General features: G+C 44.0%; 2 protein-coding genes across 3 annotated transcripts; one reads left to right on the top strand and one right to left on the bottom strand.

The window, feature by feature from the left end:
- Nucleotides 1-3,355: 3,355 nt before the first annotated feature.
- On the top strand, nt 3,356-19,382 carry hs3st1l2 (heparan sulfate (glucosamine) 3-O-sulfotransferase 1-like 2). Of its 2 annotated transcripts, XM_020104190.2 has the most exons (4): nt 3,368-3,642; nt 9,162-9,232; nt 16,893-17,283; nt 18,029-19,382. In XM_020104190.2, the coding sequence occupies exons 3-4, from the start codon at nt 17,026-17,028 to the stop codon at nt 18,692-18,694; spliced, it is 924 nt and encodes a 307-aa protein (XP_019959749.2). In that variant the 5' UTR covers nt 3,368-3,642; nt 9,162-9,232; nt 16,893-17,025; the 3' UTR covers nt 18,695-19,382. The 2 variants fall into 2 exon arrangements, with proteins under 2 accessions (XP_019959748.2, XP_019959749.2); XM_020104189.2 differs by lacking the exon at nt 9,162-9,232 and having other exon boundaries at nt 3,356-3,642.
- Nucleotides 19,383-23,856: 4,474 nt separating this feature from the next.
- h2az2a (H2A.Z variant histone 2a) lies at nt 23,857-26,618 on the bottom strand. Its single transcript, XM_020110341.2, has 5 exons — nt 26,483-26,618; nt 25,029-25,106; nt 24,819-24,932; nt 24,563-24,692; nt 23,857-24,433 (listed from the first exon to the last, which is right to left on the bottom strand). The coding sequence occupies exons 1-5, from the start codon at nt 26,483-26,485 to the stop codon at nt 24,372-24,374; spliced, it is 387 nt and encodes a 128-aa protein (XP_019965900.1). The 5' UTR covers nt 26,486-26,618; the 3' UTR covers nt 23,857-24,371.
- Nucleotides 26,619-26,628: the final 10 nt, after the last annotated feature.

Genomic DNA, 26,628 nt, shown 5'->3' with positions numbered 1-26,628 from the left:
GAAAAAGATTTTCTATTTAGTTCAACGACTTTCAACAAGTGGATTATTGCAATGCCGGGGTCGGACTATAAGATATGACCTGGAAGACGTAGGGCCTTGGGTGGGTTTATACGATGGAGCGAGACAATCAATCATTTTATTTCACATACAAACTCATTCTCGAAGTATTTTTAAGTCGCCAAAATGTTTCATCAAAAGAACAAAGTAGGAAACATTTCATAATTTTCTTTGACAAGCTGCATCTCGTCTCCTGGATTGGATGATTTAACAAAATGATGAACCATTGATTGATGAGAAAGTATTACTTCCTTTGACATCACCTTGCAGAGCTCTGGTCTAATTTGTATTTAAAAATTTTTGGATGGTGTTTTGGCAGCTTTTCCTCCTCTGGGGGGTTACAGGTTGCTCACAGAGGTGGGATGGGGAGCGGAGATGCACAGCTCTGCAGTCGGAGGGACTGCTTCTTGTCCTGCATTATTAATACCTGATGTTCACAGTTGACCTGGCGCTCGCACACTTCCCTCGTCAAGCCATGAATGGACAAGCGTGTGTTTGTGTGTAGCAGACAGGAAACAAATCAAACCAGAGCGACAACCGCCAGGATGGAAACACAACATCCACCTCACTGCATTAAATGTCTCTTAAGTAGCCTCGTCTTCATCAGGTGCTACACTGTTTTGGTTCTGTATGATAAGCTTTGCAATTTGTTCTCGATAATCTGCATCGGCTCAAGACAGAACTGTCGGTTCATTACATCCTTAAATGAGAGCGTTTCATCCAAATCCACAGCTTCTGGAGAGAAAGGAATGTAATAGAGATAATTTACTCTGAAAAGGAACAAACGATCTGTCAAAATGTCCTGTGAGAAAACTTCACTGACAACCATATAATGAGCCTCTGAGAGGGTCTCCCACCATTTCATTGTGTCTTTATCTGCGCTCTCTAAACTGGGAGGAAGAAAAGACGTTAAAAAAAACAAGAGGCTGCAGGTTCAGAACAAATTACCCATGCTTATTTATTCAGAGATGTCGCCTCATAGAGCAACCAAGCCCCTGGGTTTTCTCACAGGCCCGAGCGAGCGCCAAATTACTCTGCTGCTTGGAAGCAGAGGAAAATGACAAAGAATGAAAAGGGGAGAGGAGAAAAAGACAGAAAGAAAGAAGAGTGTTTTCCAAAATAGCTGAAAAAAGAAGTGGGTTGAAGTGAAAGATAAGAGGAGGGCGAGCACGGACCAGGGTCATCAAATAGGTCAAGAGAGGAGAAGTGCTGGAGAGACAGGAAGCAGAGGAACACAAAGGGGAGATGAGAAAAAGAAGAGCGATCATCAGAGTAACACATCAGACCGAAATTTAACTGGAGCCTCGGAGGGAGGGAAACGAGAGGAGGGAGACAGGGGTAGTAGGGTGGGGGTGATGGCAACCAGCAACGTAGGAGGCAAGGAGGGGTGGAGTGCTGGTTGAGCGTTTCCCAGGGGTCTCGGAGGGAGAGGAAGATGGCTCGGCGAGTGCGCACCCCCCCCGCCGAGAAACTCAGCAGGGGGCCGGCTTTTTGTTTTGGAGAGAGAAATAAAGAGAAGCTCCTCGCCGCCCCCGACAGTAAGACAGAGATAACAGAGGCTCATACGCTCCATATTTCAGCTGGTGGAGGAGCTTTGTTCACAGAGATGGAGGGGGGGGGGGGGTCCTCCTAATCCAGTCACTCATCTCCCACCCCCACAGTCACACACCCACACACATTCACTTACACATGAACAGGACAGTGACATGCTAACTACAGGAAACTGCATGTGTGTGTCCGTCCACGTGTCCGACCTGAACATAAGCACGAGGCCCGACGCTGTTCAGTTGAATGTCATTAATTAAAGTAAAGTATTAATATTCAGCCTTGAGGGTGTTTGAGATTGTTTACGCGTTTATTTAGTGAACATGGACTCGAATCCATTTCGTAACTTTCACTCTGATTTATTTGTTTGTGCAGAATAAATACAACCCCCACATGCAGCAGAAATCTTCGGTGCATGATGCTCTGATACACCGACACAAAACAAAAAGCGTCTGAATACTTGTGTCGTCTGCTGTTTTGTGCTGTAATGTTTATAATACACCCACCAAAGCAGCCCCTCCGCTCAGAGGAGCAGTTCAACGTGGATCTGGAGCAGATTAGCAGACTCGAGTTAAATTCTGTAATCGCTGTGATGGGCTTAAACAAAAAGTGAGTAGGGGTCTGCTCAAGGTTAAACTGATTGCTGTCTCTTTCAATTACCTGCCATTGTTCAATCAGGCGCTCATCTTTTTTCTCTCCGCTCTTATTTCTGTATGTTTCAGTATTGATTCGGACGGCAGCTTTGGCGAAGTGCATGAATAAAAACAATTTATTGATTTTTCGTCAAAGGAACAAGGGAGACAGCATGAAGAACTTCAGCTGGGTAACATGAAAAATGTATTTACTTTTTTTGCATTATTTTATTATTAATAAAGACATTTCTCACTAATTCAAGTCTGTTTGACCGAACCAGAATTGTTTCTAATTATTTTTCAGAAAATAAAGCACAGGGTGAGGAAACGTTCTCCAACTGGACGTCTGAATTTCAAATGATTAATCTCAAATACAGTTTCCAGAGCTCCAAACTGACAGAAATGATTCGAGGGTGGAGATTTGTTTTATAACGTTTGCAGATGATTGGTTGAAAAGAATCAAACTCGACAGACATGAGCAAGATCGGACTTTTAAGTAGAAAAAGAAAAACAAGAAACTTCAGCCCAGTGCTGTTCAGTCTGACTCATCAACCATCAGTATAGAAGCAGTTTGTCCCTGACATGATGTGACCAGGGGATAAGATCCTGTTCCCATCTACCGCCTCATCATTGAGTTGAGTCTTTGCAAAATCCAAAACAGGATAAACAATGTAAAACAATGAAATAATCTGGATTTGATATGAAGTCAAAGAAAAAGCAACGTCGGAGATGTTTGGCTCGTGTCGTTGCCTTTGTGCTGTTTTGTATCAGCTCCCTGTAACTTATTTATGATTCAGCGGACTCACAACAGCAAACTGAAGGAGGGAGTGTGAGAGGAAACACGACAAAAGAGGAGGTTAAAAATGAAACGGAGCAGAGAGGGAGGAGGAGTGGAAAGGTTTTTACTCCTTGAAGGTGAAGAGATGAAAGGAGAGAAAAGATCTGATGGGGGAGAAATAAAAAAGACAAGAAGCGGAAAAAAGGAGGGCGTGAGGGAGAGGGGTGTTTCCCTGAGGCAGAGATGTGTTTGTGTGTGTGTGACAGAGAGAGAGAGAGAGAGAGAGATTAGTTTACACACACACACACACACACTCTCTCTCTCCCAGTCACTCAGTCAGTTGCAACAACACTCTCACTGAGGTCGGCAGCACAAAGCAGAGCCTCTCTCTTACAAGCTTGCACACACACACACACACACACACACACACTTACACACATTTACACACAGGCACACACACCTCCCCACACACTGTGACACACACACTCTCAGACACTCAGCACACACCTCCTCAGGACGCCTGGGAAGCTGAAGCAAAGCTGACGAGAGGAAGGAAGGAAGGAAGAAGAAGTAGTAAAGAAAGAAGAAGAGGAAGTAAAGACACGTTTTTTGGGGGGAAACATCAATCAGGTGAGTGTGTTTTCATCTTTCTGCTCATCTTCTTCTGTGTAACATCCCGGTGACGGAGAGAAGACACCGCAGCATGAACACCACAGTTAATATTTACACAGTGCAACATGCTCATCCTGTGTGAGGAGGCGGAGAGTCTCCCTGCTCTCGTGCACCGTGACTGTACCTGCACAGTGTGAGTGAGCAGAGCTGAGGACCTACTCTCCTCACTAAGACTTGTGTGATTCCTCTCAACTGTGAAGGAAACTTCAGTTGTTGTTGTTTAGTAGAATTTAACACTCGTTCAAGAAGGTATTTGTGTGTGTGTGTGTGTGTGTGTGTGTGTGTGCACTCAGACGTCTCCTGGGTGGGTTGTATATCAGATCACAGACTGAGGGAAAGTGTTTGAAGATTTTCTGAGAATCTCAAAGAAAACTTTTGTGAGTTTTGGGGAGAATCATGAGAATCATCTTCTTCTTTTTTTTTTTTTAACTGTACAGTTTGAATGCCAAAACCCACCAAGACTGTTCCGCCAAGAAATACAAGCATCAATCCTCCAGTTATTTGTTGACATGTGCAGCAGCTGTCGTCACATAAAATGAATCAGGTGACGTTATCACGGAGACACAAAGTCCACAGAGGGGGTCGGTTGGGCTGACTGGATTGGATCGTCTAAATTTTGGACTTTAGCACAAGAGACCACTGTTTGTTTCCAGTTTCTTTTGACCATCGTTCTCTGACCTTAACTGAGTCATATTTATCGTAACCATGACCCCGAAACTGTCCTCACTTTAACAAAGAGGTCATTTCAACCCGGAGCAGGATGTTTGTTAGACAAGTTGTGTTCATGCGAAACCAATCAAACTTTGCTCTGAATTTAACGTTGTGTCCTGTTAATCGGGTTCAGTCACTTTGAAAGACGCAGTTTTACTTTACTTTTTTCTTCGGACCAAGGTTTTTCCACGGTTTTACTTTGGACAAGGACACTTCTAACCAATCAGAGTGCATGTTGTTGTCACATATTGAAGCAGCAGTAGATAAACATTCCTCCTCTTTCCAGTTTGAAGATTATTTGCCGATTTAGCTCAAATCAAGCAGCAGGAGAAACAAGTCGAGCTGAAGAAAACAAGTGAAGACAGCTGGAACTGAATCCAAACAAATGGGACCTTAGTCAAATCAAACACTTCGTCAAATACGATAAATACTTCTGCAGAAAAAAAGAACAAGGATCTTGGTGGCGGACGTTGCAGCTAAACCGAGGCAGCACCATGTATCATCGCACACATGGCTAACTGGTGAAGTCGGACTGTACCGTGAAAAACAATAACCCGATATCTAACCCCCGAGAACCTGACCTCCTGTGGAGCGTCTGCAGAATTCAAACAGACGAAACAACCGCAGCAGATCCAGGTCAGAGGGGCTGCGGAGGGGCAGACGCTGTGTGTGCTGTGTTTCTGACCTTCACTGTGTTTACGAAGAGTTGAGAGAGAGAAAGTGAGAGAGAACTGATGGAGAGAGAGAGAAGGAATGAATGGAGTTATTGTCTGTGTGTGTGTGTGTGTGTGTGTGCTGAATAAAAGGGGCGTGTTTTGTGTTTTTAAAAACAAACTGTGAGCGATCGTCATCGTGATGAAAACAACGTGCGAAGCTGACGTGGAGAAATTAAAATAAAAAGCTTGTGTATTCACACGTCCAACACACACGCAGCAACTTTCCACTTTGTGTTTTGAGCCACGTTCAGAATCACAAGTCCAATATTCAAACTCCTTTTAGTTACGTTGTGGGTTCAACCAACTAAACAATGAGCTCTCAGGCTTCATGTAGAGCTGAGGGGGAAACACACAGGAAGTGAACCACCCTCGTTTAAAATGACTGTTTAGAGCAGCTTTTAAACACTAAGGCCAAAACAAGTCCTGCATACTATAATAATATAACAGCACATCGTGGATTTATAGGGGAAGAGAAGACGTCACTCATTGGTTCATTGAATGTTACACCCACAACACATCCATGATTAATTCAGACACCGAGCACATCACAACAGTGACCTGTTTTTCAACAGTTAAACTAGTAAAAGTGGATGAGAAGAAGTTTCTCCTTGTGTTTAGATCAATAAAATGGAGTTTTTAAAGTAGAGGAACGATGGAAGAAGAGTAGAATACTGAGTCAGTTCTGGGTGTGGCTGACCAGGTGAAATAAACGTAAGAAGGGCTTTGTGTTTATCTCTGAATGTTTCCATTGATTAAATGGAGGCGCGGCAAAGTCCAGGAAGCAGCCTGAGCGTTTTTTGTGAGCGAATGATCGAAAAAATGCTTCACGCATTCATAATTTATTACAACAAAGAAAAACTTGTAAACTTGAGTAATTTTACCCTTCGGAAGAGTTAGAGTGTTCCACTCAGAACAAAACAAAGAAGGATCACAATCAGCCGGAGCAATTAAAAGCACAGACAGTAAACAGGCAAACCAATTACAAAGTGATTAGAGCATAAAGCACTGTCGATAAAACGCAGACAAGCAGAGCAGCATCAATAAACATCACACCTTCAACGGATTTTATGGTTTTTCAAGGGTTCTTTTCTCTAAACTGTTTTCTCTGCACCCACCAAACTGATTGAGATTACATACTTATATTTCTGCTGCTGGAGCTTCACAGCTACAAATCCTTGTTTAGACAAAATCCTAATTGTGCAGAGAGCTGACACCCGCCTCCTCCCCCGCGGCCATGAGGAGGGGGAGAACAGTGGGATCTTGACAAACTGTTCTCAGATGCATATTTTCCATTTCAAAACAAAGAAAAAGAGACAGTACGGGATTCATGGGGGAGGAGTGGCACAGATGGAAACAGTGACAGCTGAGGATTGGGGACAAAAATCGAGCAAAGTTCGACGGAAATGTGTCGAGACAGCGACAGCAATTTGGATCAAGAATGAAATGGGGGTTTTTTAAAAAAGAAAATTAGGAACATGGAACCATTTGAGAGCACGATAAGAGCCTGAGAGCGACATGGACAAAGACGTAGTGTCAAATCTCAGGGCAGCGGTTTGACGTGCATGTGTGTGTGTGTGTGTGTGTGTGTGTGTGTGTGTGTGTGTGTGTGTGTGTGTGTGTGTGATGGGGTCTCTGCCACCTTGACAGCAGAGTACATTATGGCTGTTTGGGCACATTAAGGGGCATTAGCTGGAGGAGCAACCATGAATAATGCATGGCCTGTATTTATGAGCAGAGTGCATACGTACGTACTCTGTAGCGCTCTGAACCAGGGTGTGTATGTATGCCACACACACACACACACAAACACACACACACACACACACATAAACAAATACACAGCTGTGTCACAAACTTGTCACTTTCACAATTGAGGTCATTCCAGCAACAAATTTTGTACAATTAAAAATCCTGATAGTCCGGACAAGAGCTTTGTCTCGATCAAAGTTATTCATATCAAGAATAAAAATCCTGCCAGTGACGTAATGTGTTCGTCACAGTGGATTCTATGTTTCAGATACAGATCCATCTATCCATCGTTTATCTACACCACCGACTGACCTTCTGTTCAGAAACTTTTCCAAACTACCAAAAACTTAATAAGGGACGAGGCAAAGCATCTCTAAGTCTCACCCCTCAAATGTAAACAGTGGACAGTGGCAGTCTTCACACTCACATCTGTTGAACCCTTGTCCTGTCCCACACTGATAGACTGCACCTCCTCCGCCCTCCTGATGTCCTGCCAAATAAAATCAATCAACCCAATCTCTCACGCATCGACCCGCTCTGTTCGGTAACAAATTCATTCAGCTCCAGTCCTGGCCCGCCTCCAAAAATGTTTGAAAAACATATCAAAGTGAGGTCGTAGGGGACAAACAGAAAAACTCCAGAGGGAGGAGCAGCTCTTCAGGGTTTTTGTTGTGACCTTGATGGATTCCAGACAGTGGGAAGAGGCTTGAGTCACAAGCTGGGTGGTAATGTGTGTGTGTGTGAGTGTGTGTGTGTGTGTGTGTGTGTGTGTGTGTGTGTGTGTGTGTGTGTGTGTGTGTGTGTGAGGGTTAGTTTGGCCATTTCGGAGTCATAAAGTGCTTGATTAATCAAAACCGCCCCCTGCTCGGCACCGCATGTCCTCTGTGTGTGTGCATGTGTGTGCAAAGTGAATGCACGTTTCTGAATCTGTGGAGGGATGGGTTTGTGTGTGTGTGTGTGTGTGTGTGTGTGTGTGTGTGTGTGTGTGTTTGTGTGTGTCGGTGGGACCCTATGATCAAAGTGAGAAAGCAAGGGACAGAAAGGATCCACCACCAGTGGATAACAACATGTCACAGATGCAGCGATTAGAACGTAATTTGTCCAACGACATCACAATGTGTTTGTGCCTCAGAGTCAGAGTCTAATTCACAGCCGCTGCAGGACCTTGTCCTTTATTCTCGTCCCCGTCTTCTTGCAGAAACACTTTGTGTTTGCAACTATTTCAGCTGGCAAATTAAAGAATAAAAAGCCGTCTGTGAGTGAAACTGTGCTAATGTCACATTATCCCACAGTTACACACAGTGTCATTCATAAATACACAGACTTTAAGCCAAAGATGCAGAAATAACATCGAGGAGAAAGAACGACAACAAACAGTGAGACGAGATCAAACGTTGAAACAAAACAATCAGACAATCCTGCGTCCATTAAAACATCTGTTAAGTTTAACACACACAACCGATAAAGTTAACCATCTGGCGATAATCTTTGTTTGGTGAAAGTCCATCTATGTGTTGTTGAGTTCACACACACACACACACACACACACACACACACACACACACACACACACACACACACACACACACACACACACACTCACACACACAGGGGTGACAAAATATTTAAAGTTGTGTTAATTCACTTTCAGCTACAGAAGGTGAGAAAAAACTATTTCACAGACTCAACAATACAGTTAACATCCCTTAAGTTTAGTTATGAATCCAGTGGATGCAGAGCAGCATGAGTTGTGTTTGTTTCCTAACACAGACTTTATCGCTCTATATACATCACCTGACATCCACTTATTATTACGGCTGTTGGATTCCGAGCAATTAAACATTATTGTGTGATAAAAAACGGTTGCTCAGATGGAGCAGTGTCGGACTAATGTAGTTTTTAAAAAGCAGCTAGCCCAGCAATCTGTCTGTGTGTGTATGTCTGTGTGTGTGTGTGTGTGTGTGTGTGTGTGTGTGTGTGTGTGTGTGTGTGTGTGTGTGTGTGTGTGTGTGTGTGTGTGTGTGTGTCTGTGTTGAATCTAATGCTGAACAGTTGAGATACAACTCAGACAAATCATCCATTTTGGACGACAGAGCCACCAGCAGCCAGTTTGGCCCATCATTGTCGCTCTAGGGCAGCATTTGGCTCAAGCGCCACACCAACTGTGGCATCGTCTGTAGCCATCACCACCCTCCCTCCATCCCCTGATTGTCTCGCCACAGCTTCTCACCTTCTCTCTTTTTCCATCCTTCCCAACCTCCTCCCTTTAATCATCCTCCGTCCCTGGGGTCCACTGCCCAGGTGAGAGGGATCTAAACAGTCGTTGCCATGGTAAGCTGCCAGCAGGAGCCCAAACACACCTGATGATGCAGGTACATCATTTCTTTCGCTCTGTCCATCACCTTCTCCTCCATCTGTCGCTCACTTTCTACTCTTCTTTCTCCACCCTCCTCTTTTTTACATCAGCACGATCTGCTTTATTCTCCCCGGCTTGTTCTTTGTTTTCCTCCTGCCTGTACAGTGTAACCCAGAAAAACGCCAGTTCAGGACCCAGATAATATCTGGGCTCACTGGCCCGTGATGACATTGACCAGACAAAACTTCCCTGCCCCCATCTGTCAGTTTGCCCTCGTTCCAGGAACCCATATGTGCACAAGCGGGACACAAACAAGTTCTGCAAAATACACTGAATTCACCTGAAAAAACAGGGTTATGTTGCCTTAAAGCTGCTGACCTTGTCGGTGTGCTAAGAAGGACGCAACCAAATCCTTCTCAAGATAACACACACACATACACATACACACACACACACAAACACAAATACACACACAACTGTTCTGCTCCCCTCAACTGTCCCGCTTTGCTTCAGCGACAGTCGGGTTAAATCCACTCTGACGGGTCAGGCTCCTCTCACCGTCAGGCCAAGCTGTCGGGGCCACTGTCCCTGTGAGAGAGACCACATATGTTGTGTCTGCAAGCGTGTGTGTGTGTGTACGGTGTATAAACTGAGGGGGGGGGAGATTAAGCTGCATGTGTGAGGTCCGTGAAGCTGTGGAGAGTAAAATAACGTGTTATTCCTCAGAGGAGTTGAGGACAGGTGCGATTCGAGCATCAGACCTTCAGAGGTGCTCAGCCCCTAATGATGATCCTGGTGATGGGTTGCATGTCGCAGCATGAGATGAAAGAATAATGTCTCGAAATAAACATCTCACGTCAACATAAATATTATTAGGAAACGAGAAGATGGTGAGTATCCCTCGTATGTTTGAAAGATTTCCACTCCAACTAAGAATCGAGGTTTATCGCCAAGTAGGTTTACACATATAAGGAATCTGCTGTGGTGTGTTTGTGCACGTGTGAATATGAAAATAGGTAAAAATGTTATAAACGCTAAGAAGGATTGTGCAATATGAACGATAGATGTTTACAATCTGACGTACAGAATGTTAACCAGACTGTTATTCAAGTGTCGGAAACAGAAAGTTTCACAGTCACATGTGGGGATGTTTATCTGTGAGTTAAGTTACGTTAACCACCAGCAGACATTAATGGCCGCCAGCGGATGTTAGGGACGTATCATCAGTTGTGTTAAGTGTCATCGGGTGTTTGGTCCTTCTGATCACAGGACACCGTCCTCTAAGGCAGCTCCACCACAGGCTGGTCAGACCTGGGCGTGTCTCCCTGACATCTTGGGGCTCAGTCGGGGTCTTTCCTCCTGATTAATTTGAATTGACACAGTTCAGTGGTCACAGATTTTACTCAAATAAATCAGTTTTAAGTCAGAATAAATATTTTCAAAACGTATCTCGATCATCATCAACACACTGTGACATCACACATTGGTTTCGCATTAAGATCTTTCTCAACTGGAACTAAACGGCCTGGATCAAAGTACGATGACAGGAGTGGATAACGACGCTGATATGACTGCATGACCTCATGTTTTCCTGGATTAAACTGTAGATGGTTGGTAAAGTATTTTATCAGGAAGGATAAAGGTCCAATAAAGCGGAGGTGTGATGTTTGTTCAGTGTGTGAAAGAGGAGGAGGAACAGTTGGAGATCAAGACAGAAAATGTGGCTCATCATGACTCAGGAGATGACCAAGCATCTGCAGCAGGCGGCCAACCTCTCTCTCACCTTTCTAAATCTAAATGCCATTATGAGGTGGTGGGCACTGTGCCATCTAAACACACACACACACACACACACACACACACACACACACACACACACACACCCAGACATGCAGACATAACTGTGGAGTGTACGTCAGTGGAGACAATCAGACGTTCATGCCAAAGCCCTTTTAATTAGAGCAAAATACACACATACACACTATTACAGAAACAATTAGCTTTTCTATGCAAACACATAGGTTCCTTTTACAAAACTACATTTCCTAATTAGACCCTCCCACCACCCCCCCCCCCCCGGTTCACTTTCTAATAAAACAACAACAGCACAACCCCCACTCACTCTGCACACACACATTACACTCACACAGTAAACACACACCACAGAGGAGGAGAGGGAGCGAGCACATTCTGGTGTTTAAGGCGGTTGACCCAGATCTTGGAACATGCACGGCTGAAGATGCAGGAAGGAGAACGAGGGGGGGGGGGGGGGGGGGGCAGGCAAGGGTTTTTAGAAAGAGGGGTGGGGGGGGGGCTATCTGTGTATTATGCATGTGTGAGTGAGTAACATAATGGCGGGGGGGGGGTGAAAGGGTGGTGGATGTGGGCCTCTGGGTGGCTCGGAGTGTGTGTGTTTCTTCTTCTGAGTCTAATCGAAAACCAGCAGGGGGCTGATGGGTAAAAGACGGACAGACCTCGGAGAAGGTCAGAGTAAGCGAGAGAAACAGATAAAAGCCTGCACATACAGATAAACCTACATGAGGTGAGGGGAGGAGTGAGTCCTCCTCTTTCTGTCCGTCACTGCTGCTTTTGCAAACACAATCACGTGGACGTGTCAGAGGGATTGAAGGGACACGGTTAATTTGTTGCTTCTAGCTGGACACTCCACTAATCACTCATAACATGGTTCGTACACTAGCCAGCAATCTGTAGCTTCATTCTAGATAAACAGTTTACACTGAACTACTACAATGATGACTGCTGGGAGCTGGGATCAGCTGAAGTGTGACCATGGATAAGAATTAAGATTTTAAAAGCATGCAATAAAAGGAAATTAGGACAGAATAGGATGTGATAGGTCCGGATAGGATGGTGCAGGATAGGACAGGGTAGGAAAGGATAGGATGGGATGGGATAGAATAAGATATTCACCTTTATCGTCTTCCTTGGGAGAACTCATTTGGGCATTTGAGAGAAAGATAGAGACACAGGCATTGCAGCAGCACACAGCCTCCCTAAGATCACATTTGACATTCAACACTGAAATTCAATAGCACATTAAAAACCACCATATTGCACGGAGCGCCTCATCAGATTGTTTTATAACCATGTCAATAAAGTTTCCTTATCTCTGACCAAGTCGTTCTTGAGCACAAACCAAACCAAGACTTAAGAACTTATGCAGATGATGTTGTTAACAATGCCCTATGAGCTTTGGCAGCACAGACAAACTTCTGAGAGAGAGATAAAGAGAGAGGAAGAGGCTCTTGTCAAGTTCCACTTGGACAGTTCTGCCTTCGTCTTTACTTTGAACCTCTGAGGAAAAGATCAATCCCTCCACGCGTGCAGGCAACGTGCGCATATCTCTCCTCGGGCTCAGTACCTGGTGCAGGGTGCCTCGAACTCCTCACACAGATAAAGCGCTGTGAAGACGCGAAGCTCCTTCTCTTCAATAGAGACGAGTTCTTTTTGACTCTCTCATTCACATCTCATGTTTCTTTCATCTTATCTGGGAACTTTGTAAGACCTGGCAGGAGATCGGGCACTTTGCTGGACTTGAAAAAGATTTTTGTATCATTCTGAGACGGGTAAAGCTTAGCTTATTTTATCCATACCCTCAATCCATATCGTCAAACACTGCAAACCACCATCCAAATTCCCACTCTTCATCGTCTGCCATCTTTTCTGTGCCACAGCTGAGGAACGAACGCCCATGGTGGACCCGATTTAGAAGCATGACTGATTCCCGTCTTCTCTTCTATTTTGATTACATACCCCCCTCGGAGTGTTGGCCATATCCGCTCCTCGTGGGTAATGGGAACGAGATGGGAAAATAAGAGCAGCCTCGTTACGTTTGTTATTCTGAAAGGCAATCATCTCTGTGGCTGTGATGAGCGAGCGTGATTGCTTGAGCGGGAGCGGGGTTCAAGAAGGTACACGGAGACAAACAGAAAAGCGAGAGAGTGCGGCCCGAGGTGGAAGTTTGGAGGGAAAGAAAGACAAATGGCTGAGGAAATGAAGGTGGGACCTGTGGCAAATAAAGAAAAAGGAAGGAGGGCATCGTGTGAGAGGGTGATGGATGAGAGGTGTGGGACTGAGAGGAAGACGAAAGACAGGAAGGAAGGACTCAGAAAGTTTTATCTGTTTCTCGCAGCCTCTGTGATGTGACAGCCTTGGCAATTCAAAGCGTTCCACCATGCCGCCCCCTACCAGGGACAATCTTCCCTGCTTCCTTACACACACACACTCCCGCAGAGCACGCACGCACACACACACACACGCCAACTGTACCTCAGCCCCATCCTGCCCATCTCCTCCCCCACTGCCACCCTGTGCTTCTCCGTACAGGATAATCCTTACCCCCGCCCCCACCCCCCCAAATACCATCGCTCAGTAAAAAAGATATTTCCAAGGGCCTGGATCACAGGCAGCCGCACGCTGCGCTCTCGCACAAAAGGCAAAGGCGCTGCTCACATGCAGATGAGACAAGATACACACACACACACAAACTTATAAGACACAGGGACTCTCCCAAAACGCAGATGAAAGCATCTGCCTTTCACAGATAATTACACTCCACCCTTCCCCCTCTGTCTCTCTTTTCTCGCCATCTCTATCTTCCCCGGCCTGGCGAGAAACTCGTGTTTGTCAATATGGAGAATTCACGCATCATTGACAGTCCTGGCACTGTTGTGATTGTTGTTGTTTTGTTCTGCCCGTCCATGCTGGCTAATGCGAATCACGTGAAGCAATGAGTGGGAAAGACAAGGACTAGCCATGACTCATGTGAGCCTCATTAAGCAGAAGCTAAGTGGCTAACTTAGAGCTTATGTGCTCAGCCATCGAGTGGCACAAACGAATTCGGCCACTTTGTTTTGATTTTGTGTCATTTGCACCAACAACACACTCAATGAAGGATCTGAAAATCCTTTACAGTTTTCATCTGCAGGGAGACAATCAAGTTGTTTTTAGAGCAACAGCTCTTCCAAAATAAATTCAGAGCTGTACATATAGAGTTAAACTGTGGGAAATAAATATAGAATATAGTTTGAGCAGAAAACACACACACACACACACACACGCCAATGAAAGTCTAAAATATGTTCTTTGGAAAAACATTCAATTCAATTGTCTCTTTTCATTAGAAATGACTTAATTTGAGTATATTTCAAGAAATGTGTTGCATTTCAGTCGTAAATACCACATTTTTATCTAAGAATTTTAATTAGATGAATTTATATCACGTAAATAAATGATATGTTTTTCTAAATATTTCAGAAAAACATGAAGGAAGTGGAGGTTTTCATTACATTACACAGAGCCGCTTCTCATTTCTAAATCTCATTTTCAATTCACAAAGATCAAAAAGTTTATTGATTCAAAAGCTATTTCAGGGCAGAAAGGTGTGTTTGTGTTTTATTTATGAGCAGCTAAGAGGCTGCTGCAGGGCATCCCCATCAACACGGTACAGGGGTTTGTTGGCTGTCCCGTAAACAGGGACGGATTCGAACTGGTTTACAGAAATGGCGGAGAACAAAGGTGAGGGTAAAAGAGGACAAGGGAAGGTGAGCGGGAGGGTAGGAGGAGGTGGAGGAGGAAGAGGAGGGTCACGAGGTGGAAGTGAAGCGACTCGACAGCGGGGAAATATTCCTGCTTACAGAGGAGTCACAAGGGACTCACACAACCACTTTACACAGGGCATGTGTCTCACTGTGCAGCACAGACACACACACACACACACAGAGAGACACACACACACACACACACACTGCACATAGTCTACACTTCCTTCTTCTCTTCAGAAATGAAGCAACAGTATCCTGGATGTATAGGCTCCTCTTTATTTTGCTGATGTATAATTTGTCATGTTGTTGTACTATGCAAATTTCCCTATTAACTAATAAAGGATTATATTATTTTATCCAATCTTATCCTAAATATAGCGTTATATAGTGTTTATGGATTTCTACTGTAATGGAAGTGACTTTATGTCTGTACATTTTTAACATTAGTTAAACACTGTAAGTGTGAATGAATTAATATGAATATTTATTCATAACTGCCTCTGAAAAGACATTAACTCTAACATCAACAAACAAAGAAGCGCACACACAGGATGAGAGAGATGGCAAAGGTTGCAACACCGATGACGACAATGTCACCAAGCCAGGGGATAGCACAGAAGGTCGGGGGTGCAGCGACGCTCCCTGAAGGTACAATTAGCGCTCGGCTACAGGAACAAAGCTAGACAGGGTTCCTCCTCCGAAGCAGAACATGGTTACACTAATTAATAAGTCAGTCGCGTCAGAGGCGGCTTCAGCACAATAACAACACCTACGACGATGACAACAGGAAAAGCAGTGGGACCAACAGAAAAACAAGAGGAAGGGTTTAGTGTTTCACTAACAACTGTGTGTTGTGTTAATTAAAGAAAATTACAGCTGCAAGCGCTTTAAGGAACAGTTTAATGTCGGTGGTGTGAACCTGGCCCGAAACAAATCATCTTTTTATATGTTGAACAGGGAGAAATCAAACATCTGTATTTATATAGTGATTTTCTGCTCTAAAAGCACTTTAGAGTACAAATTGCACTCAATAGTCACACACAGCACCACTCATACACCGAACAGCTGTCAGGGGCAGTTTGGTGTTCGGGCGATCGAACCAGAACAGATAGACCAGAATTCACAGCAATTCCCTTTTAAAGCCTCTTTGCCGACCAATGCGTCCTTCCATTCCAGAGCAATGGAGGATCCAGCGTCTACGTTAATTTAACAGTTTCATCCTGTTTCTTTGCACTAAGCTGATCTCTGGCCTCAGATTCATATTTACCATACAGACATGAGAGTCGTAACAATCCTCTCATCTAACTCTCGGCAAAACAGCTAATGAGCATATTCCCCCAAAATACAGAACCATCTATCTAATAATTGATTCTCAATTAACAGATGAGATGAAATTCGATGCTCAGTTGAAGCAAAACCGTCTTACATGATAAGATGAGCTGCTTTAATGCATCTGTGAAGATGTGTTTGTCTGACACTGAAATCATTCTGACTGAAACATCACAGAATACAGATTAAACCCAACCGCAGGAGACACACTGCAGCGTTCAGGATTCACTGCACCTCGTCTCCTCGACTTTAAAAGTGGTTCAGCTGAACTCAGAGGGGTGTTGCTGCTCCTCAGGGGGACCACAACCCTCACGGTGGCATTAATTTTCAATGCATCTGCTCTCTGCTGCTTCAGATGTCGATTAATATTTCAAAATCTTCAGGCCATAATCACATCACAGCCCGACATGCTCAGCTGAAACCACAAGTGCTTGGACAGAGACTTTGTAAAATGGCATATTAGAGTACAGAACATCTCGGACATGTGAGACCATGAAATCATCAAGCAGCTATGTGAGATGAGAAGTGACGCTCTGTGGCGGCACTGGTGCAGAATATCAACTCCCCTGCAAACAGGAAACATGGCAGTTATTTCTGCTGATTTTTCATAAGTTAGTTTGAATTACATAAAAAATTACCTCATATAACTTGTATTGAATCTGCAGTGTTCTTGCCAGATGTGTTGTTAGTGTTGTTGTTGATCTGCTTGTGTTGTGTGAAAGTAGAAAGTGGCGGAGACGGCAAAATCAGCCAATAACCTTTATTTTTTTTCTCGGCTCATAGGTTGTGAAATTGAAGAGCTCCCTCCTGAGGCCCCCCCGCTGACTAATAACGAGCACAAATCCGTACAAGTCTGGGAGCTTCATGAGTGTGTGCACATAACCACCACTCCACCTCTGTGTGTGTGTGCGGCACCATGCTGTGGACAGTGCTACTAGCGCTGCTGGTGCTTCTGTTGCTGCAGACTCAGCTGTCTGTGTGCTTAAGGGAATTACGCACCGGGGGTTCCAGCTCCCCTGCCTACTCCTCTTCATCGTCCTCTTCCTCCTCCTCTTACAATGCCACCCAGCAGCGACTGCCCGGGGCCATTATCATCGGCGTACGGAAAGGCGGCACCAGGGCCCTGCTGGAGATGCTCAACCTGCACCCGGATGTGGAGGTTGCAAAGGCCGAGGTAAAACACAATCAGATCCACCTAATAACAGCAGCTGCACGGTAATGAGAACTGTGACGCTGTGAAGGCCAAAGTTTTCACCTAGAGATAACTGACTGTTACAAGTCAATGTGTCAATGACACGCTGATCCTGAACGCAGGCCGATCAGCTGAAGCAAGTGTGCGTCGCACGATGATGAATCTGTTTCACCGCTGCAGTTAATGAGAGCACTGACGTGCTGTCGTTTCGCTCCCATTTCCCCAATTAAACCAGTCGTTCCAGTTACAAGTGACAGCAGCCCCAGCAGAGCAGACGAGGTTCCTTACATCATCATCAGTGCAGAGAGGCGTAGATACGACGTGCGGGTTGTGTATTTAGACTTCATGGTTATGAAAGATGACGGGAGCAAAGAAGAGACATTCTAACAGCTCCAGGGGAGGATTGCAATTGGACAAGATGGGGTCGAATGAAAAAGGCTGAATTTCTTTTATACTTGGGCTGTTTTCTTGGCCTGGTGACGCTAGTTGCAACTTTCTCTCTGAAATGGTAAAATTGGCAAGTTTGAAGCCAAGAAGATAAAAAGTTCTGGAGAAATCCACGCCACATGCAGGCTAACAGGGATGTCTGGAATATTTATATAGATGGTGAAAGACCTACACATTATAAAGACAACATTTCATAACCACTGCATCAAGAGGTGACAGGAAGTTTTCCACTCTTTCTTTGTCTTCATTAAAACTGATCTACCTTCTGTCCCTCTGTCAGGTGCACTTCTTCAACATAGAGGAGCACTACCGCCGAGGCCTCGCCTGGTACCGAGCCCAGATGCCCCTCACCCTCCCTGGTCAGCTGACAGTGGAGAAGACCCCCGGCTACTTTGCAGCTCCTCATGTCCCTGCACGTGTCTGGGACATGAATCCCGCCGTCCGCTTGATACTCATCGTGCGGGACCCGGCCGAAAGACTGGTTTCTGACTACACCCAGGTCCTTCACAACCGCCTCACCCGCCACAAGCCCTACCTGCCACTAGAGGAGCTCCTGCTGCACAAGGGCCACATTGACACTGGGTACAAGGCGCTGCAGAGGAGCTTGTACCACCAGCATTTGGCTCGCTGGCTGGAGGTCTTCCCCAGGGAGCAGATCCACGTGGTGGACGGTGATGCACTCATTCGGGATCCTTTTCCTGAGCTGAGAAAGGCCGAGAGGTTTCTGGATCTGCCGCCCAGGATCAGCCCAAACAACTTCTACTACAACACCACCAAGGGCTTCTACTGCCTCCTGTCTGCAGGACATGACAAGTGCCTGGACGAGTCTAAAGGCCGACCGCACGCGCCCCTGAGCACCCAGGCCTTCAAGAAGCTCTGTCGATACTTCAGCAAGCCCAACAAGTTGTTCTTTGAAATGGTGGGGAGGTCGTTTTCCTGGTGCTGATCAGTGGTGTAGAGAAGCTGTGGAGACACCAACACATTCAGGGACGGAGAGGGAGAGAGAAAACTGTTGTTTGTGTGTGTTTTGTCGGTAGATGAGTGGAAAGATTTGAGTTCTGTCGAAGTCCCTTGTTGTTGATACCTGCTCAGGTACTAATGTGGCCAACAATCGTGGCACAAACGTGTGTGAAGATATTTGGAGAATTCAGACTGCTGTTGGCGAACACGTGGCCAACAAAACTTTGACCATCACCATGCAGGTGCCTCCCTGGACAAAGCTCTGACGGTTGTGCCATACACAAGTGTGAAACTGAGAAATACTTGCTGGTGCTTTTTTGTGGGTTGTTAGAAGAGGAAGTGCAGAATCGACAAGTAATAGAAATAGAAATAGACAAAAAAGATGAAACGATTTGTTGCACTAAGAACTGAAAAAAATGCATTTAAAAAAACGTCAACAATTTCACACCGGAACCAGAAACTTTGATTTGATTTTCCTCAACAGCTGTTTGTGTTTACTTTATTCTTTTGTCATTTTACTGAGTTGAGTTTTAGATATTGGATGAAAATCTTTTACGGATTATTAAAAGTAGGCACATTGGAGAAAAAACGACTTGTTTTTCAAAGCCGGTGTAGGACCTTGAGTAGTCTGTGTTTCTTTTCTGTATGTTCTTCTAATAAACGTGTTCATCGTCTCCTGTCTGAACCCAGTGTGAAGGGTTTGAAAACATCAAACACAGGAACTCAGGGCAGAGCGTCAGTGACAGGCCTCCCTGGAAGCTCCTCTCCCTCTCAAAGTGTATGAAGATGTTCTCTATCAGGGTCTATCCAACATGTTGCCGCTGAGCATCAAAGTGAGCCCACGTTCTCTTTTCATCATGGAGCTGCTCTTGTCAAGGAATTACCACCTGTCTCACGCACGGTAACAAATCAAACCTGCGGGTCACCTGAAGGGCTCGGTGTGTGTTTCAATCCCCTCTTTCATTTACAGGATTTCTTACTTTAATTCACTTCATCTGGAAACACTAAATCAGTGACATCAGCGTAAAGAGATGAGACCGAAGGATTAAAGGGTAAGTGGGCTGGATTTTTAACTCTGGCGTTGTTTGCTCTCACCCACAATAATAAAAGGGTGTAAGGTTAAACACAGGTGAACATGTGCGCACTTTAAAAACAGCTATAAATCTAACCAGGGCTGCAACTAATGAATATTGCCATTATGGATTATTTGGTCAGGCATGTTCTGATTTAGACGGTTACTTATGGGACCTAAAGCTCAAAGTGACGTCATAGGATGTTTTGTTTTGTACAAGTAATGATGCAAAAGTCAAAAATATTGCATTTACAAAGGTTTAAAACGGATCCATCCATCCATCCATCCATCCATCCATCCATCTATCTATCTATCTATCTATCTATCTAAATATCAGTCCCTAACTAACTGAACGCAGATGAAAACATAATCTCTTTGCTGTAGGTAATTTTGGTCCATATGTTTAACAAGAATCCAGCAACATCCTGCTGCCGTGCACGAGACTATAGGACTTTCATTTTGATTGCAAAGATGAATTCAGCATTTAAAATGAAAATACCTAAAACCAAAATATCCTGTGGACAACCGCTGCCATCTTGTGCTAATTGATGCTGTTTGGAGCCACAGTCTGTGCTGGGTATCGACTGGAGGATGCAGCCGAGGAGTCGAACTCTCCCGATACACGAGGTTCATGAAACCAGGAAAACAAGTGTTTCTGGATCAATACCTCAAACACTGCCCCTGTTTTTTTTGTGCTGCGTTTCAGCTGTCTCCTCTCGGCTGCAGCACAGAACACGAGCTGACGGCCGACTCCCAGCTGTCGCCCTCCCACCGTCCTCCAGAGGAAGGTGTAAAGAATAAACAAATGATTCCTGCTCTTTGAAGATGTGAGGCTGCTGCAGCTTTCATGTGCTCCTGCAGAGGCTCGCACCCATGTGGACAATACATGTGATGTCCCGTTTGATCAGTGAAATCTCTATCTCCTGTGTCAGAGGTTCCTGAGTTCGCAGCAGTTTCCTTCACCAACTTTGTCTTGACCCGAGAGAGATTTCAGAGGACGTTGTTATCTGGTAAAAGAGATCAAATGTTGTTTTTGTTGTGTCATTTGATGTCAGTCAAGCAGTTGTCCCGGATCACGATAACGTTCATGTCAGTGTGAGAAGAAGAAGAGATCCTCCGCAGGATTCCTGTGAGCAAGTGGGCGTGTCGATGACGTTTCTAACGTGTGACAAACAAAACAAAATGATTAAAAATTGGAGCCATATACGTAGAAGAGGCAGACAAAGATGTCGGGAGCTTTTAGTGATGAGGGCCGACGCTGGTGTCGATGTCAAAGTGCTGTAAACCAAACCACGTGATCCTGGAGGTGGAAAGTCCAAACCCTCGAGACATCTTCCGCAGGTCATGTAAGAAAACAGCTTGACAGTCAATGATGTAAGCTTGTTATAGACAAACACACTGAGCCACTAGCATGGTTTATCCTCATGTATATAACAAATATAACCCAATTCTCTGAGAAAACATTTACTCTACAACAAATGCATACAAATAAATCTAGTAAAGAAGCCAGGGGCCTGATTTGAATGTTATGTTCCTTCAGATTATTTGACAAAATGTCCATAATAAAAAAGTGCGACTCGGATCTGATGTCCAGCTGTGGGCACAGGGGTGTTCATGGGATTATTGCTGCTTTTGCAAAGGTCAGTCATGTTTTTGTCGTAATAAGATCCTTCTGCCAGTGTTTTTATCATCTCAGACTCATTACACCTCTGAGTCAGACGTGAGGAAACAGAACTGTGAATATTTCTCGCACAGTGTTTACAGATGATTTAATAAAGACATTTTCTGATGCGCCGCTCAGCAGAGACAGGAAAGGAAAAGTAATGAGATGAGCATGTTGTTGGACCACAAAGGAGAAAATCAAAGTTAGCTCAGACTCTTTTAAGTTTCCACCAGGGAGCAGAAGTTAATGATGGTTCTGTAACCTTCAGTCAGAGCCAGACTCAGACATGAGAGTGGTATTATCTTGACTAACTCAAAGCAAAAAGGTGTATTTCACCCATTTGCCTCATTAAATTATGTTTTCTTTCATGTTTGGGTCCAGAACCAATTATTTTTGAGTGAGGACCCGGTCAAAGAGGAGGATCCAGGAACCTTTTGTGACATCGGATGTTCAACATTTTCGTTGCGTTCTCAGAGAATAATTGACGGATCTTGATGAAAAATCTTGATGCTTCTTTGCAGCTTTACAAACTTTAATTAAATATAATTTTATAATGAAAAGATGCTCCATCCATCTGGACTGAGTTGAGATTGAGTTGATTTGAGATTTACATGTTGGAGTCATTTTCGTTTGCAGCTGGAGGATTTCTCTACCTCCTCCATTACTGTTTCATCCCAAAGTTACAGACTGAAGAATGAAAGTTGTTCTTTGAAAAGTGAAAGTTGACCACAAACATCAGCACAGCTTCCCTCCAGCGCTGGTGACACACATGTAACACCACGAGCAATAAAAAGCAAACAGAGCACAGCTGACATGTTTCAGCCTTGAAATCGCAGACGCTGGAGATAAGTTAAGTTTATCACATGACTCTCACAACAAGCAGCTGACATGTCCTTGCTGGTGCAGTAAAGCAGCTGCAGGGCATCATGGGAGTGTGCAGGTTTTTCTGATGCTCTTCTCAGTTTCAGATGATTATGAATATTACAGCGGATGCCTGCCAGATCCTGCTAAACACATTTAAATAGACTTAAATGTTATTTATATATTGAATTGTATAGAGAGATGCAGGGAGTCTTACATGAATTTGGCCTGAGGTAGAAGATCAATTTAAGAGTCCGACCTCTGTTGTTCCAGAAGTTTCCCTTTTATTTTCACTTTTTACTTTTACTTTTATATATTCATTCATTTTCTCAAGAACTGTGCATCAAAATCAGTTCCTCGCAGATTAAATGGCTCCATCATATTGCTGTTCCTCACATTTGGATGAGTAAGAAGAATGTTTGAAGACGTGTAAAAAGAAAATATTTTGTTCTGTTCATTTGGAACTTCTTAAGTGTTAAATTATAATTTGCATCCATCTTATTTATATAACCCAGTGTTTTTCCAAGCTAAAGAGAAAAAATGACACCACATGAATTTCAAACATACCCTGTTGCTACATGTGTTCATGTATGAATATCATGTTTTAGTTAAATTAGGTTTTTCTTCAAACCTTTATCCCTCTAAGTCCATTTTGCTATTTGAGGTATTTTCTTGTTGCAGATCACTTTGATTGAAGGAAGGTTATTGTATATAAATGTTATATCACATTCTTATTTGTCTTCCAAGGAAAGAGATGTGTGATCGGGAGAGTCAGTGGCTCCCCCTCCTGTTAAATTATAAATCTGCATGACAGGTTCCAGGGATGCTGTTAGAAAAGTCATGTTGCAATAAGTCATTATTTATTTTGTTAGAAACTTCATACAAATTAAACAATGAGACATGAGATGTTTTCTTACTTCAGCGTTAGAGTGAATTCAGTTTCCTAGATAACTTGAGGGAACTCACAGCATTAGTTATTAAAGCAGCCACATCTGTTTTTTTTTCTCTAATAAAAAAACCTTCAGATTTCTTAAACATCTAAAACATATGCACTGAAAAACCAAACTGAAAACCATGTTGTCGTTTTGTTTGTGTATTGTTAGACAGTCATAGCACCTCACGTATAAAACGTACAAAATTCAAAACTGCAAAAATACTTTCAAGTAGGGTTTTCAAGCCAAGGTCAACATGCAAATGCTGTTTAATCAAAGATGAAACACACAAATGAGTTTACTTGAAGCTCGAAAAGACTCTAAACTCTTTACTTAGAAAATATCCTGGACTTTAGGTAGGGGCATTTCAGCCTGCGCTTACATTTCGGTGGTGTAGATAAATGAAGCACAGATGTGTTTTAAATTCCTGTGCAAATATCTGGGCACTAACTTTCTCTCTGTGGTAGTTGACAAATGGCGCTGCTTTGCTCGCACAGTGATGCAAATCTGCAGGAGCAGTGTCACCTGACCACAGCGGCTGAAACTCGCAGTGAGAAGCAAGCTGAACACTGTAACCCATCATAAACATCAGCACAAAACACTGCAGCAGAGGGTCGCAATGAGTTTTTTTTCATTTTAATGTAAAAAATTCTTTTAATACAACGCTATGGTTGTGCAGTTCAAAAGATTACAGTAAGTCAAAAAGAAAATAAGCACCATCTCAGTTAGCTTTTCACTAATTTGCTGTTCAAAAATCTCTTCTCCTTAAAAACTTGTATTATAGTAAATATCGTAACTTCAAGAAAATAACCACAAAGCAAGTTTTTTTATATAAAAAATGGTTTAACAATTTCTTTTTTCAGTATAAAACATTACAGAGTCCCAGGCCAATCAAACAAATTCACTGTCACCACTTAAAATAAACACGAACTCCCCAGTCAAACGTTCTACAATAACATACAAAGGGTTTTTTGTCGTTAAGGGGTTTACTGTACTTTTTCTAGTTATGGGAAAATATAACAACACAAAGCCTAACAATCACTCTTCGTTTGCTATAATATTAATAAAAAAGAACAAATGTGAACTCCTGGTCCGATCAAAGCCCAAGCCCCAAAACATCTGGTCAACATGGCGTCTATGCAGTCTTCTGCTGGCCCTTCTTCCCAATGAGGGATTTGTGGATGTGGGGAATGACACCTGAAAACAAACAAAGTTGGTGAGATGAAATGTTTCGTGCAAAGGCCAATGTGTTGTACAGAAGAAGCAAGTATAATACACCGGCAATAAACCAACACGATTCATATGTTGGCAAAACCCTCTGCTTACCTCCTCCAGCAATTGTTGCCTTGATGAGGGAGTCCAACTCCTCGTCACCACGAATGGCCAGCTGCAAGTGACGGGGAGTGATACGCTTCACCTTCAAGTCTTTGGAGGCGTTGCCCGCCAACTCTAGTACCTGGACACAAAACATTACTGTGAACAAACATTGATGGAAACGTCGCACAGAGAAACAAGGCAACGCTGCATGATGTCACATCCTCGGCCGTTGACCATTAATGTGCACAGTGCGGCGAAGGCTTACTTCAGCGGTGAGGTACTCGAGGATAGCAGCGCTGTACACAGCTGCAGTGGCTCCTACACGACCGTGGCTGGTTGTGCGAGTTTTCAAGTGCCTGTGGATACGACCCACTGGGAACTGGCAAGACACGAGACAGTACAAGTAAAAACCAGGGAGAAACAAATAGCAAGACATAAAGCAACATAACTAGAAATGAGGACTGAAGGGGTTTACCTGCAGTCCAGCCCTTTGGGAGCGGGATACTGCTTTCGCCTTAGCTTTGCCGCTGTCTTTTCCTGCCTTGCCGCCAGCCTGGTGTCAAAAGGAAACAATTCGGGAAAATTAAATACAATAAAACAATGAGATGGTGTGTCTGGAGCTTCATAACTTGAAGGTCAGCGTAATCAAAGTTCCTGCACCGTTTTTAAAGTCAAATTTAAGGTTTTTAAGATCTTTTTAAAACCTCAGTAAATGTAATACAAGACCCAAACAAATCCTGTCTTTGATAGTGAAGAGAATTTATTTAAACCTATTAATAGGTTTGATAAGATATCAGAACAATAACACTGAGTGAGATTCACTTTGTAACGTGACAGAGCTCAAAATATGAGAAATATCTTTAAATTGAATTTACCTACAGTGTTCGATTAGGATTATCATTGCTTCTATTGTTAATAGTGTGTCTGCTTCATAAAGCTTCATTGACTTGAACATAAAACTAGTTTTCAATCACATGACTGAGTCAATCTAAGACTTTTTGAGAAGCCGCGGGAACAAGAAGTAAACACTGCTGCTGCATCTCACATTTTCAAATGAGCGGGGAAGCATCACTTCTAACAGAGTTCGTTTTACATATGAAACTCGACTGATGAGAAAATCAGCTTTAAACAAATCACCGAGGTGCGTCAGCGTTACAGATTCCCGGTTTAACTGTCATCGCTTTCCCGCCAAGGCAAAAATAAAACACAACAAATAAAAGGTTGTCGATGGTGGCGGGAACGTGAACTCTCTCTCACACAGACACACACACACACGGACACAGAGCAGATGAAAACCTCGATGGAGTTGACAGACTAACAGCGGGGGATGCTCACTGAAACACGGGGAGCTGTCAGCTGTCGACCCCGCGGCAAACAGCGGGACAGAGGCGCCGCTTCGGGGACGGTCAAGTTTTCATTCGTGGTTTTTTTTTAACCGAGAGAAAGTTCAACTCGCTGAATCCTCCACAATGCATAAATACACACGTGCAATAAAAAAAAACCCACAGTGGATAATTCAAATCCCAGAAGTTTACACACGTTATCCCAGAAGACACGAGATCAACAATCCAACCGTCAAGTGGCTACACTTAGCCTGCTAACGGTTGCTAATCCTCCGTCCAGAGGCTACACCGACTCACAGAACACGTTCTACCGTCAAAGTTAACACTTCACCTCCGTAACCACCCAAAGAAAACACGCACACATTGATATCATCCAAACACTCGACGGGGGGAAAAACCACACACACACACACTCTTCTTCTGCTAATGCTAACGCGCTAGCTGACAGTTAGCTCTTTAACGAGCTTTTCTTATTTTTATTTTTAATAAACCGCGCGGCCTCCGGTTCAAACCGAACCCGGCGCTCCCACCCCCCCACGGTGACACCGCGGGCGCACCGACCACCCAGCAGCCGAGGCGCACCTACCATTTTCCCGTGTTTGATTGTAGAAGCGAGCGGACGGAAAACGCGAAATCTCGGATCCGAAAGCGGAGAAACAATAAAGCCCCTCGCAAAGCTTTGGCATGCGACCCCTCGTGGGAGTCCCGGGAGCCAATGGGAGCCGGCGTTGC

Source organism: Paralichthys olivaceus, chromosome 4, assembly GCF_024713975.1.
Source record: "Paralichthys olivaceus isolate ysfri-2021 chromosome 4, ASM2471397v2, whole genome shotgun sequence".
Lineage (NCBI taxonomy): Eukaryota > Metazoa > Chordata > Actinopteri > Pleuronectiformes > Paralichthyidae > Paralichthys > Paralichthys olivaceus.
The sequence above is the reverse complement of the archived record's forward strand: the minus strand, read 5'-3'. Positions and strand labels throughout refer to the sequence as shown.